This window comes from Agelaius phoeniceus, chromosome 2, assembly GCF_051311805.1.
Source record: "Agelaius phoeniceus isolate bAgePho1 chromosome 2, bAgePho1.hap1, whole genome shotgun sequence".
NCBI classification, from domain to species: Eukaryota; Metazoa; Chordata; class Aves; order Passeriformes; family Icteridae; genus Agelaius; species Agelaius phoeniceus.
Window position 1 is genome coordinate 117,026,243 of NC_135266.1, and position 12,912 is coordinate 117,039,154.

The window sequence follows — 12,912 nt, forward strand, 5'->3', positions numbered from 1 at the left end:
GTGCATGTGCCTTTTATCGACTGCAGGATCATTGGATGTTTCTGTTACCAAGGAGAAGCACACGCTTGGTAACAGAGCAGAGCAACATTTATTTATTTTATTTTTTTATGCATTCCTACATGATAATATTCACAAACCTTATCATTTTTTCACACGACGAGACTCTCAGAGCCCCGTATTAAATTTCTCTCCGTGACAAATTCACCGGAATGAGGAAATCACTGCCCGGGAGTGCAGGAATGCCATCACCCCCAGCGGCACCTTCCCGGGGCTGCTGGAGCAGGAGGGAATGACACCAAAAGGAGGGAATGACACCAAAAGGAGGGAATGACACCAACACAGCCCCAGCACCCTGCTCTGGCAGGGAGCCCTCTGTGAGGGTCGCACGAGAGGCAGAATCCCAGAGCTCACAGAATCCCAGAGTCACTGAGGCTGGAAAAGCCGTCTGAGATCACCCAGTCCAGGCTGTGCCCCGTTCCCATTCCTTGTGCCCAGCCCAGAGCGCTGAATGTCACCCCCAGTCCTTCCTCGGGCACCTCCAGGGATGGAGACTCCAAACCTCCCTGGGCAGCCCCTGACACTGTTTAAAACCCTTTTCCACGAGGAAATTCCTGCTGATGTCCAACCTGAGGCTGTTCCCTCTCCTCCTGTCCCTGTTCCTCCCTGGCTGTCCCCTCCTGTCAGGAGCTGTGCAGAGCCACAAGGTCCCCCCTGAGCCTCCTTTTCTCCAGGCTGAGCCCCTGCCCAGCTCCCTCAGCCTCTCCTGGGGCTCCAGCCCCTTCCCAGCTCCCCCGGGCTCTCTCTCCTCCCAGCCCTCAGAAGTTGTGTGCATCAACAAGAGCAGCACAACTCTCCGCTGGGGGCTCCGGGGGCTCGTCCTTGCTGCGCTCACTGCCCTGCCCGGCCCCTGATAACGCCGTCACCCGTTCTACCGATGGGTAAGAGCCTCTGCCCAAGGGCTCTGGATAAAAACCAAAAAAAGCAGAGCCCCTGCACGGACTTTGCCAAAAAACAGCACCCTGGGGAAGAACCATCCGGGCTGCATCTCCACCATCGAACACATCGCATCCGCCGTGTGCTCCGCCAACAACTCGAGACTGTGCCCCCTCCCAGGGCCAGGTGCGCCACAAGCACCTGTGCGTGCCCGCATGTCACATGTCGCGACAGGACGGCTCCGCAGCGACACAAAGTGTCACCAAAAACCCCGCTTTTCTCGCCAGGAAAAGCGAGCGAACAAACCCGGGGGAAGATGTTTAAATGAAAGGGGGACAAAAGAGAGGTCACGGCCGCCGAAGTAGTGCGGGAGGAAGGCAGGACTGCCCCGCGGGAGCCCGGCGGAGCCGCGGGAAGGCGGGCACGGCTGGAGCCGGGGGGATCCTCCGTCCTACCGGGGGCTCCTTTATCCTCCTAGGGGGCTGCTCCTTTATCCTCCTGGGGGGCTACTCCGTCCTCCCGGGGGCTGCTCCGTCCTCCCGGGGGCTACTCCATCTTCCCGGGAGGCGACTCCATCCTGCCGGAGGAGCTCCACGATCCTTCCCGAGGGCTCCTCCATTCTCCGGGGGCTACTCCATCCTCCCCGGCGCCTGCTCTATCCTCTCAGGGGCTACTCCATCCTGCCGGAGGAACTCCTCCATCCTCCCGGGGGGTTCCTCCAGCCTCTCGGGGGCTCCTCCATCCTGCCGGAGGAGCTCCTCCATCCTCCCGGGGAGCTACTCCTTTCTCCCGGGGGGCTACTCCATCCTCCCGGGGGCTGCTCCATCTCACAGGGAACTCTTCCATCCTGCCGGGGGGCTCCTCCATCCTGCCGGAGGAGCTCCACGATCCTCGCCGGGGGCTCCTCCATCCTCCGGGGGGCTACTCCATCCTCCCCGGGGGCTCCCCCATCTTAGGGGGGCTCCTCCATCTCACAGGGAACTCTTTCCATCTCAGGGGGGGGGCTCCTCCATCTCACAGGGAACTCTTTCCATCTCAGGGCGGGCTCTTCCATCCTGCCGGAGGAGCTCCACGATCCTCCCCGGGGGCTCCTTCATCCAGCCGGAGGAGCCCCTCCATTCTCCCGGGGTCTCACCCTCCCGGCCGGCAGGGACCGAGCACAGCCCGCTCCCCGGCCAGCCCCGTTCTCCCGCCGTTCTCCCCCGCTTTGCCCCGTTTCACCCCCGGAGGCGGCGGTACCTTCTCTCCGGTGACCACATGCAGCCCCTCGCGGACCTTGGCGAAGGATCCCTCTCCCAGCTTCCTGCCGATCAGGTAGTTGCCGACCCTCTTGGTGTGCTGGAAGTCTCGGAGGCGCTCCCGGGGCGCGGCGGCTCCGAGCCAGGCTGCCAGCAGGGACCCGCCGTCCGCCGCCGCCCGCCGCGCCTCCGCGCCCGCCGCCTCGCCCAGGAGCCCATCGCCCGCCGCCGCCGGCATGCCCGGCCCTGCCCTGCCCGGCCCGGCTCGGCCCGGCCCGCCTCGGTGTCCCCGGGGCGCTCGGCGAAGTTGCTGCGGCGGGGCGAGCCAAGGGTGGCCGCGCTGCCGCCCCTCCCGAGCCTCCTCCCCGCTCCGGCAGCGGCCAGGGGGCGGAGGGATGGAGGGAGGGAGGGATGGAGGCAGGGAGGGAGGCAGGGAGGGAGGCAGGGCCAGCTCAGTTCGAATTTGCCGTAATTCAATCCGCTCGCAGGCGGCGGTAGCGGCCGCGGTGCAGAGCCGGGGTTTGCACAGCCCCGCTGCTCCCCGGCATCCCAGCGCATCCCTGTGCCGGGAATGAACCGGACAGCCCCGCTGCTCCCCCATATCCCAGCGCATCCCTGTGCCGGGAATGAACCGGACAGCCCCGCTGCTCCCCCATATCCCAGCGCATCCCTGTGCCGGGAATGAACCGGACAGCGCTGCTCCCCCATATCCCAGCGCATCCCTGTGCCGGGAATGAACCGGACAGCCCCGCTGCTCTCCCGGCATCCCAGCGCATCCCTGTGCCCTGTGTTAATTCATTGAATGGCTCACGAGGGTTTTAACCTCCAAGCCATCTTTAGTTGTGTTAGCCAGGAAGCCGCGAGGAGCCCCTATTTAGCATAATCCACATTTTTAAGTTTTGCTTATGTGCCTGTGTTTGGGAATACTTGGAAACGTGAAAGGAACCACGTACACCCCAACAGATGTGAGCTGTGTCAGCAAAACCTCCTGTTGGGGGGCAGCTGTACCTGGCAGCAGCCGACCTAGGGCTCCCCCATCCCATCCCATCCCATCCTATCCCATCCCATCCCATCCCATCCCATCCCATCCCATCCCATCCCATCCCATCCCATCCCATCCCATCCCATCCCATCCCATCCCATCCCATCCCACCCATCCCATCCCATCTCCTGCTCCCATCAGTGAACAAACCTCTCCCTGCTTTTTAGGCTCTTCTTTGACTCTTTAAAGAGGTAAATCTGATTTTGCATCTCACTGCTGTCCGTTTAACGTGGATTTTTGTCTCCAGTGACCACATTCCATCTGAATCTCTCACTGACCTCTCCAAAATGCATTCCCAGTGGCTAAATACATTCTCAGGGCTGGAAACCCTGGAGCTGGCTCCACACCACCATGCTCCACTGAAATACATGTCTCCAGATGAAATTTCAAACAAAACAGAAACCCAGCACCGTCCCAGTAGGCAGAAACTGGAGAAGGGAAAGCTTCAAAGCCCATAAATAATAATTTGGGTTGAAAATCTCCTCTCATTGCATGTACTGGGTGCATTTACAAGCATCACAGCACCTGGTCACCAAAAACAGGAGTCTGAACGTCCTCTGACCTATCGCAGGAGTGGTTTGGTGCCTTGTGGGGAGGTGGAGGACACATTTGAAGGGACATTTCACCGCCTGAGCTGATGGCAGCTGGGCTGAACTTTGGCAGGACACATCCAGGAGAGAGCTTCCCTGGCGTTTCCTCCATAGAATCTGGAGTGGGAAGGCACCAGAATTGTCCCTGTGTTTGCAGGGAAGGTGACCGAGTGCTCACACAGGTGAGGCAGGGTGGTTCCCCGGCCAGCCTGGCTCTGTGTCACAGCTCCTCTGGTCAGCATGACAAATGTGAGGGGTTTAACAACATTCCTCTGTGGGAACAAAGGGGGAAAAGGGGGAAAAAAGGGGTTTAAAAAGCTGTGCTGCCGACAGTTACACTGGGAGAATGGAAAGTACAGCTTGGGAAGAGCCTGCATCCTGCCTTATTTAAAGATATGGCTGAGCTAGGAGGGTCTGGAGCCAGACTCTTTCCGTGCCTAAAGGAATATCCCTTCAGAGGAAGGCAGGCAGAGCTGGCTGCCTTTGTTTGGGCTAACAGAAACGTGGTCTGGCCATTTGGAGGATCAGACAGATGCTAATGGTGTGTTTTGCAGTCAAACACCCGAAAATCAGCCCCTTTCAAAAATAAAACTGGTGAGAAATGTCCATTGCAGCGAACAGGAGGAGAGCTCTGAAAGAAGCCAGTGAATTTTTTTTTTTAATTGCCTCAACTCCGGGACTTAATGAGTTGCCAGTATCCCTTTACCAGGCCTTCTCACCATTCCCATCCTGTCCAGCTGTGCCCATCAGGGTGCAGTCTGGATGAAAAGGGGATCAAAGGCTGCATTCATTGCTGTCCGGGCTCTAATTTAAATTTAACTCCAGCGTGCTTTATTTTGAGCTGCAGACTTTCTAGGTAATGACATTTTCTGATTAACTGTTGAAATTACTAATGAATTAAAGGCAGCAGTCTGTCCTCGGGTTGCAAAAGCTGTAATAACAAGCTGCTAAAAATAATACAGAGCTTGATTTATACCCACAAAAGCAGAGAAATCCAGAGTTACCCTGAGAGCATTGTCCCATGCCATCTCCAGCCTTTTAAAGCACTGCAGAAAAATGGATTTTTGGGGGTTTTACAGCCACAGGGGAGGGTGAAGCCCAATCCCCAGTGTCTGCCTGGGCTGGATCCTTACTGGGAGCTTCATCTGTTTTCAGAGCAAGCACAAAACCTTCTATGAGGCCTTGCTACTGCTAGCACTGTCACTCTCTTCAACCTGAAAATCTCAAGGAATTTCCCCCTTTTCTACACCAAATAAATTAACTAAATTAAAAAAAAAAAAAAAAAACAAAAAAAACCCCCCCAAAAAAAGTCCCTAACAAAAGCTTCCTCGAAGTAAAGATCTTATTTATGTTTAAATTGTGAAAAGACAGACTGGAAGCCAGCATCTGTTTCAGCTGTTCCTTTTATATGGAAGGTGTCTGGCTACTGCTGGGATAGTGACACTGGGAATTTGTTGGTTTTTTTTTAATGTTTGTGCTCTTTTTGAGCTATTCTTTTCTACTGACTACATTTGCTGATGTAGAAACTCTTAGAATACGAGTTCTGAGATCATCCACCATGGTTATACGCAAAAACCAAATTTTCCAAAGTCTGATACAGGAGTTGCATGTATGTGGTTTTTTTCTGATAAATCACAATTAATTTGAGTTAGTGCTGGGTGATAACATAATGAGGATATTGACAACATTGGGTATAATACTCCATTGATCAGTTTACCTTCAGAATTTTGTGTTGTTTAAACAGATTGAATTCCAGTCCTTGTAGTTATGATGTGCTTACAAAGAAAATCACATATTTTTGCATGTGTCTAACACTACTACCACCACCACAGTGTCAGACCAGCTTTTCAGTGCTCTACAAATGGGCAGAGTTGACAAATCCGAAATTGTGCTGCAGGAGGGCACCGAGTACATCCGTCCTGGTCATTTTAAAGGTGGTAATTCAACATTTCCCTGCCACATCAGCAGCCTGTGGCTAACTGCTGACTGCAGCCAGGGCACAGAGATAGCCTGACTTAGTGCTGATAGGCTGAAAAAGGAGAAAGTCAATGTTATTGCTTATCCTTTCCTGGGTGTCTCATCCTGCTTTAAAATAATTGGGGCTTTTTGCAGGGCTTGGGTTGAGGTTTTTTGGGGGGCTTTGTTTTGACAGTTGTTTAATTTTGTAATATTTGGGGTTCAGATATAAAAGAGTTTAAATTAATTTAAAGGAGATTTTTTTTTTTTAAGTGAGAATATATTTGTTCTCAGATAATTTCTGAGGGGTTTAAGGTGTTTGAGTCCCTGAGTTCAGGCAGAGAACCTGTGTTTGCTGGCACAGGAACAGGGATAACAGTGGAGAAGAGAACCCTCTCCATGTGCCAGGGGTGTCCAGGAGCAGCTGAGGACATTGTGACTCCTGTGCCTGGGCCCTGCAGATGCCACTCAGGGACGGGGGCCTTCCTAAACCTGGCTTAAAACTTGTCTTTGGACATAGGACACCCTCAGAAATATTCAGAATGGAGTTACATATACATGTGTGTATAAACATGGACATTTGCCTGAGTGAGCACTGAAGCATTGGCTGTGTTGGCAGTGGGGTGATGTGGCACTGCCCCTCCAGAGTCTCTGCCAGAGCCGTGTTCCCCCCAGCATCTCCAGTTTGCTCCCTGCAGCTTCTGTCCCCCACAGCCAGCACGCAAACCGGGCTCCTGGAGCTGTCATGAAGCAAAGGGAATTTAATGGAATTTAAATTTAAATTTAATCATTTAACACCAGGGTGACTGGCAGGGGGTTGCTGCCTTGGTGCTGTTATTCTTTTTCACCTCCCACTGATTGGGAAGTTCAGTTTCTGGATTTCAGCAGAGCTGCTGGGAAGAGCTCCTTGCAGGGCACACTGTGGAGTACTTTAGGACCTTGGTTAAAGTCCATTTACATGTAAGGGAACACCAGAGGATGTGAAATGGGTGGGAAATGCCCTGTCTTTTCAGAAAGCTTTGAGGTGTCAGTGATGGATGAGATGTGAAGAACAGGGAGCCCAGAGCCCCTGGGTTTGGTGCATCCTGCAGGGAAAGGGCTGAGGTGTGGGGAATGCTGGCAGAGCCCCTGCTGTGGCCTCCTGGGGTCAGTCCTGGTGTTCCTCACCTCTGAGAGCCTTTCCAGAGCATGCTGAGGCTAAAAATGGGGTTGAAATAAAGTTCTACACCCCAGGAGGGACCGCTGCTGCTCCAAACCCTCCTGTGCCACACCACAGGGACAAGATGCCCCCCAAAAATGCAAAAATGTACAATTGTATCTCCTCACTCTCCTCCTTTTCCTTGCAATGGGTCAAAAAATATCAGAATTCCTCAGAGCCCAACCCAGGACTGGCTGTGTGCTTGCATCTCTAGTAAGGGGTGTTTTTTCAGTCAAAAAAAAAAAAAAAAATTGCAGATATTCAAATGCTTCCTTGCAAGAAATATTCCAAACACCTTGTTAAAATGTGACCAGAGCAGCGATCCCCCCTGAACAAAGACCCCCATGTTTTGCTTAAGCATGAGAGACTTTTGGATGGCTGAATGAGCTGCTGGAAAATCAGATTAAAAAAACCTTGAAATGAAGGGTTTTTTTTAATGAATGCAGCCCGGTACCAAGCTATGAAAATTCACCTGGGTGCTTTGCAGCTGAAAACATTCATTTTCCAGGGGTTTTCCTTTGTGCCCAGGACAGACTGGCTGGGTGATGACTGCAAGGCTCAGTTGCAAATCTCAGTTTCCTTGCTGCACTCAGGTCTCTGGACAGCACATCAAAGGCTCGGGGCTGGCAGACCCAGTTATGAGGTGTGCAATTATTCACAGGTGAGCACTCTGGGCTGGGCTCAGCACCTGAAACATTCCTGAAGTGACACCAGCTTCAAATTAATAGATGTAGTTTTAAATTGGGAACCCCTGGGAGGTGCTGAGGCCCTGGCACAGGGTGCCCAGAGAAGGTGTGGATGCCCAATCCCTGGAAGTGTCCAAGGCCAGGCTGGAGAGGGTTTGGAGCAGCCTGGGACAGTGGAAGGGGTCCCTGCCCTTGGCATTATTCCATACATATTCCAGCCAACAGGTATTTCAGCCCAAGGCTTTTCCTTGGCATGCTTAAAAGAAGGACTAACTGGGCTGAACCCCCCAAAAAAGGAAAAAAAAATTAAAAAAGAAATGTGTTTATTAGTTACACTGAAATCCTTTCTGTCACCTGCACCACTTCCATGTAAAAATGCAGTGTTGGTTTATTCCAGAGGCACTTGGGATACACTTCCCTTGCAGGACCAAGAAGGGCTGGCCTGGCAGAGGTCACCTGCTCACTAAAGAACCCCGTGGCTCAGCCACCAAAATCTGAGGGGTTTAATTATTCCAGCCCATTTATTTGCTGCACAAGGGTTCTGTTGGGTTTGTTTAACAGCCTGGACAGACAGCCACGGTTTGAAAAGCAGCATCCCAGCCAGACTCCCCTGGGATGAGTTATCCTGAGCCTGGCTGCCAGAGCCCAGGCAAGCATCTTGCTCTGTGCCCCGGGGTCAGTGCCTGTGGCTGCAGGGAGAGGCAGAACATTCCTGAGCTGGGGATGCTGCTGCACGGGGAGCGCACACTCTCCAGATGTTCCGGCTCAGGGCGTGGCAGCAAAAGCTCCCTGGCCGCTCTCAGCTGTCAAGACAGAGCCCAGAGGAGGGGAAGAGCAAATTCCTGCCTCTCTGCTCCAAGCTGAGGGCTTGGGGTCACAGCATCGGGAGCCCCCAGCTGGAAACAGGCCCAGGATGTGTATTTCACAGGGAAACTCTGCTGCACGCTGCACAGCCTCCCTCCCACTGCTCTGTGCAAAACAATCTTCACAGAAACTTCATCTAGTTTTGTGTATTTGTGTGTAAATACTGAGATGGGGTGTGTTGAATGGCAGTGAGTTTTGCATCTCTCGTGTCCCACCATTCATCGAGGCTGATAATGGAATAAAATCTTTTAAAATGCCCCTCAGCTGCCCCCCGTGTCCATAAAAAACAAGAAAACCAACACAGCTCCTTTGCATCCCACCGTGTTCCAGCCCAGGAAAGGCTCCCTTTCCACACTGACACAAATCCCCTCAAATCCCTGTTTCTCTCCAGGTTATTTTCCCTTTCTTGCTTATTTTCCAGTCTCAGGAGAGTCTCTCTTCCAATCTCAAGCCCCCCAACACCTTGGTTCAAGGAGCACAAAGCAGGAGGAGCTCCGGGACCGTTTGTTCCAACTTCCCCCTGCAACAGAATAGGAAAAAAAAAAATGTTGGTGAAATCATATTTCCTATGAGATTTTGCTGCTCTTTCTCCTATTACAGAGAAGGGTTTGTTGCCCCCAGCTCCCACTGTGGCTGCTGCAGGCACTTGGGCTCTGATCCCAGGGGTTCCAGGGGGAAAGCTGCTTCAAACACTCAGGGGGAGAGAGGTTCCAGTCAGCACATCCTTGTAAATTCTTCAGTGGAAAACTGGAAGGCAGCTCCTGAATGCTCCAAATAAAATTTTTGGATATTTTACTGACAGACTTTCTAGAAAGAAGAAGAAGAAGAAAAAACCAACACAGATAAAACCACAGCTCTGGGTTTGCATATTTACACGGTTACAGGATGGAGCTTGAGTATCAGGGTGATTATCACAAAACCCAGTGGGTTTTTCATTCCTGCACCTGTTTCTGCAGCAAGCACACTCTCCCTTGAATCAGCACTGATCCACCTGGCTGATGAGCACTGAGTGCCATGAAATATTTGGCAGGGGAGAGGAATTACTCATGAAGACTCTGGCTTTGACAGCACTTTCAGACCCTGTCTGCTCCGAAGGGGCCAAAAGGGACAACGTGACTCAGGCACTGGGAGGGCCCTCCTGCCTATCAAAAAGAACATCTTAGTCCCTGGCCCAAGGCAAAACAAGCAGAAAAAGGATTTTTCTTCTTGTTTTCCCTTAAGAAAATGGAAAGGAAAAAAAAAAAAGGTGAGGAAAAGTTGAAATTTTCCAGGGTAGAAATCCATTTTGATTTAGGTGAAATGTACATTTTTGAGTTGAGTCTGTGGCTAGAAACTATAGCTATTTAGCCTGACTGCAAAGCCTAGGCTCAGAGAAACTTCTTCAATGAAGGACAGAGATAAGGGGGGGAGACAGAGGGTGATAGAGAGAGAGACAGAGACTGCTGTGAGAGCAGCTCAACCTGACCTAGGAATTCTTCCTGATAAAGAAGAACTAGCGGCAAATGTTACGCGAAATTCCTAAAAATGAATATGTATGAACCTACTGTGAAATCGCATGCATATGTATCTGAGAGGGGGATAAAAAGGGCCCTGAAGTTCCCCGAGGTACTCATGTCATTTTAGGGGAAGGATTCCCACATGCCTCCAGCGCTGCAATAAACACACCGGCTTCACAACTTTCACAAAAGTCGTGGAGTTTTCGGCTATATCTCCGCAAAACAAAGGCTGCTAAAATTATCCTGCAAGTCAAGGAGCTGGTAAACTGCAGAAAATTCAGGAAAGAGGTCTGAGAGTGAAAAAAAGCTTTGAATAAGAAACTTTCCAGCGGAGGAGCTTGGTCCTTTCAAGGCTAGCAAAGGGAGGGCTGCGTGTGTGTGCCTGAGAGGGAGCCCAGGCTCGCAGACAAGGCCATAATGAGATCCAGGGCTGGGGAGCCGAATCCAGACAAATTCAGGCTGTAAAATAAGACACATATTTGTAACAGGGAGGGTAATTAAGCAGCACAGCAACCCAGCAAGGCACTGTGGCAAAGCCTCCTTCTTTGGGAACCTTCAAATCAAACTCAGATGTGTTTTTTGGGGGCCAGGCAGGAAGGAGGCTGGTGCTGGGTGTCAGCAGGAGAATCCAGAGGGAGCTTTGCCATCAGAATTTGGAGCTGCTGGAACAGAGAGAGGGGGAAGGTCCAGGAAAGCACACAGGGAGGGTTTTGGGTTTTGTTCAATCAGCTGATAGGGTCTGGTCAGCTCTCAGGAGCTCCACTGGAGCTTTTCCCAGCTCCACCCCTTCATCTGAGCGTGTTTTATCTCCTGCCAGAGGCAGCTCCACTCCTCCTGGAAGGAGGCTGAAGGAGCTTGGCATTGGGAAATGCAGAGGGACAGCACACAGGAAGCTGGAAAACATGGAAAGGCAAAGGGCAAAGGGGACAGTGAATCCAGGGATGTGTTTAATCACCTGGGGATTAGGTATTTATGTCACTGCAGGGTTTTGCCTCACTGGTATGACACAAGCACTCCTTTAGACAGGTGAGAAAAGTGGATGTGAACCTTGGAGTAAGTAAATTCTAAGCAGACCAAAGCCACAAAAAACAAAACAAAACAAAAAAACCATAATATTTAAAACCAGTCAATTTTTACGAAAGTTTATTTTTAGAAGTAACCCTGGTAGTATCACAGGGTGATAGACAAGCATTTGTATATATCAAATGTATATCACTTTTTATACACAAGCATTACAACTGAAATGTTTGGGCAATCAATAGCCAAGGTTTTATCCAATCAAGCAACCAATAACAACATAAATAAATTAGTCACTCCTTTACCAAATTAGGGCCTCGTTTCCCCAAAACACAAAAATATGTGCAAAAAGCATAATTACATGAGCTTCATCTCCTAAATCTTGTGAATAAGATGCTAGCAGACCTGAGGGACACTGAAAGCAGAACACACATCCTCCCAGTCCATGCCAAATGTGCCTCAGTGCCAGCTGGTTGATTTCCAAATAGTGTAATATCAAAAATACAGAAAAGCCTGAAGAATCTTCCCAAAATGTTGGCAGTAATGACTTCTGAAGCGTGTTCCAATCCCCACACTGAGTCAAACACCTAAATAAAAGATCTTATTTGCAAGCACATGTACTCAACATGAATGTATTCCCAGCTGTGCTTGTATACTTTACAGCAAGGTATTTTTCCTAAAATCCACTCTAGGCTTGCCCATATTTTCCTAATAGGACCCATATTTGTGGATATAGGGGAATTACAGGAAATCAGAACACAGAAATGCGTGTACTGGGGGAAAAAAGCAAACCAAAAACCTTTGAAATGTGTGTTTCTCATCACACAAAAATGCACAGGCGTGTAAAAAAATGAAAATAAAATCAACTAAAAATAAAACAAAACAAACAAAGAAACAACAACAAAAATTTTTTAAAAAACCCAAACAAACAAACAAACAAAAACCAAAACAAAACCAAAAACAAAAAACCAACCCAAAACCAAACCAAGCCCTTGTGCTGTGAAAGAAAGAGGCAGGTACTAACAGGAAATGGAACATTAAAATCCAGGGAAAAGCCAAAGTGCTTCCAGGAGATGTGGAGCTCCAGACACCCCCCTTTCTGCAGCATTCCTGTGTTTTGGAGGAGCAGGAGAACCACCAGACCCATCCCACCACTTGTTTCCTGTCTTTAAGGAAGAGTGGATCCACACACACATGCACAGGAATGTTTATTTTGGCAGAGTTTGTTTAACTGATTTTTTACGTTGGAAATGATGGGGGTTCTATCTTGCCAAAAAAAAAAAAAAGCAAAACCAAAACAAACCAAAACCAAGCAAACAAAACAAACCAAAGCCCCCCAAAAAAAAACCTACCAAAAAACCCACAAACAAACAAAAAACAAACAAAAAACCGCCCCAAAACCCCCAAAAAGAAAAAAAACCCACTCAAAACCCCAAAAACCCAACCAAAAAAATCAAAACCCCAACCCACAACAAAACCCAAGCAGAGCCAAAGCAGAGAGGTTTGCAAATGAAGCATTTTATATATACATTTGATATATATAGATATAAACATATACATATATACATATATACATATATATGTGTATATGTGTGTGTATATATATAAAATGATGTTTTTATAATTATGACATCACTGTATTATTATTATTATCATCATCATCATCATCATCATCATGTATTAATTCCTGCATTACTGTGTGTCATGCACTGACACCACATTACAAAAAAACCCAGAGGTGATCAAACCTTTTTTTTTTTAGGTATTTTTTTATTTTACTTGCGTTTTGAATTTGTTTATGTGGGAAGTTTTGGATTATAGAGTTAGATAATTTTTTCAGGATTTGGTTTATATTTTTAAATTTTTTTATATTATTTGGGATCTTTGTGTTT

The 12,912-nt window shown here is 49.5% G+C and overlaps 1 protein-coding gene across 2 annotated transcripts in view; it reads right to left on the minus strand.

The window, feature by feature from the left end:
* The window catches only part of HUNK (hormonally up-regulated Neu-associated kinase), a 41,213-nt gene extending 38,644 nt beyond the window's left edge, over positions 1 to 2,569 (minus strand). Inside the window, exon 1 of one of the 2 annotated variants that reach the window (XM_054655084.2) lies at positions 2,173 to 2,569. In XM_054655084.2, the coding sequence (XP_054511059.2) occupies positions 2,173 to 2,409 (237 nt within the window). In that variant the 5' untranslated portion in view covers positions 2,410 to 2,569. The remainder of the gene's footprint in view (positions 1 to 2,172) is intronic. The other variant, XM_077174623.1, reaches the window with a different exon arrangement.
* Positions 2,570 to 12,912: the final 10,343 nt, after the last annotated feature.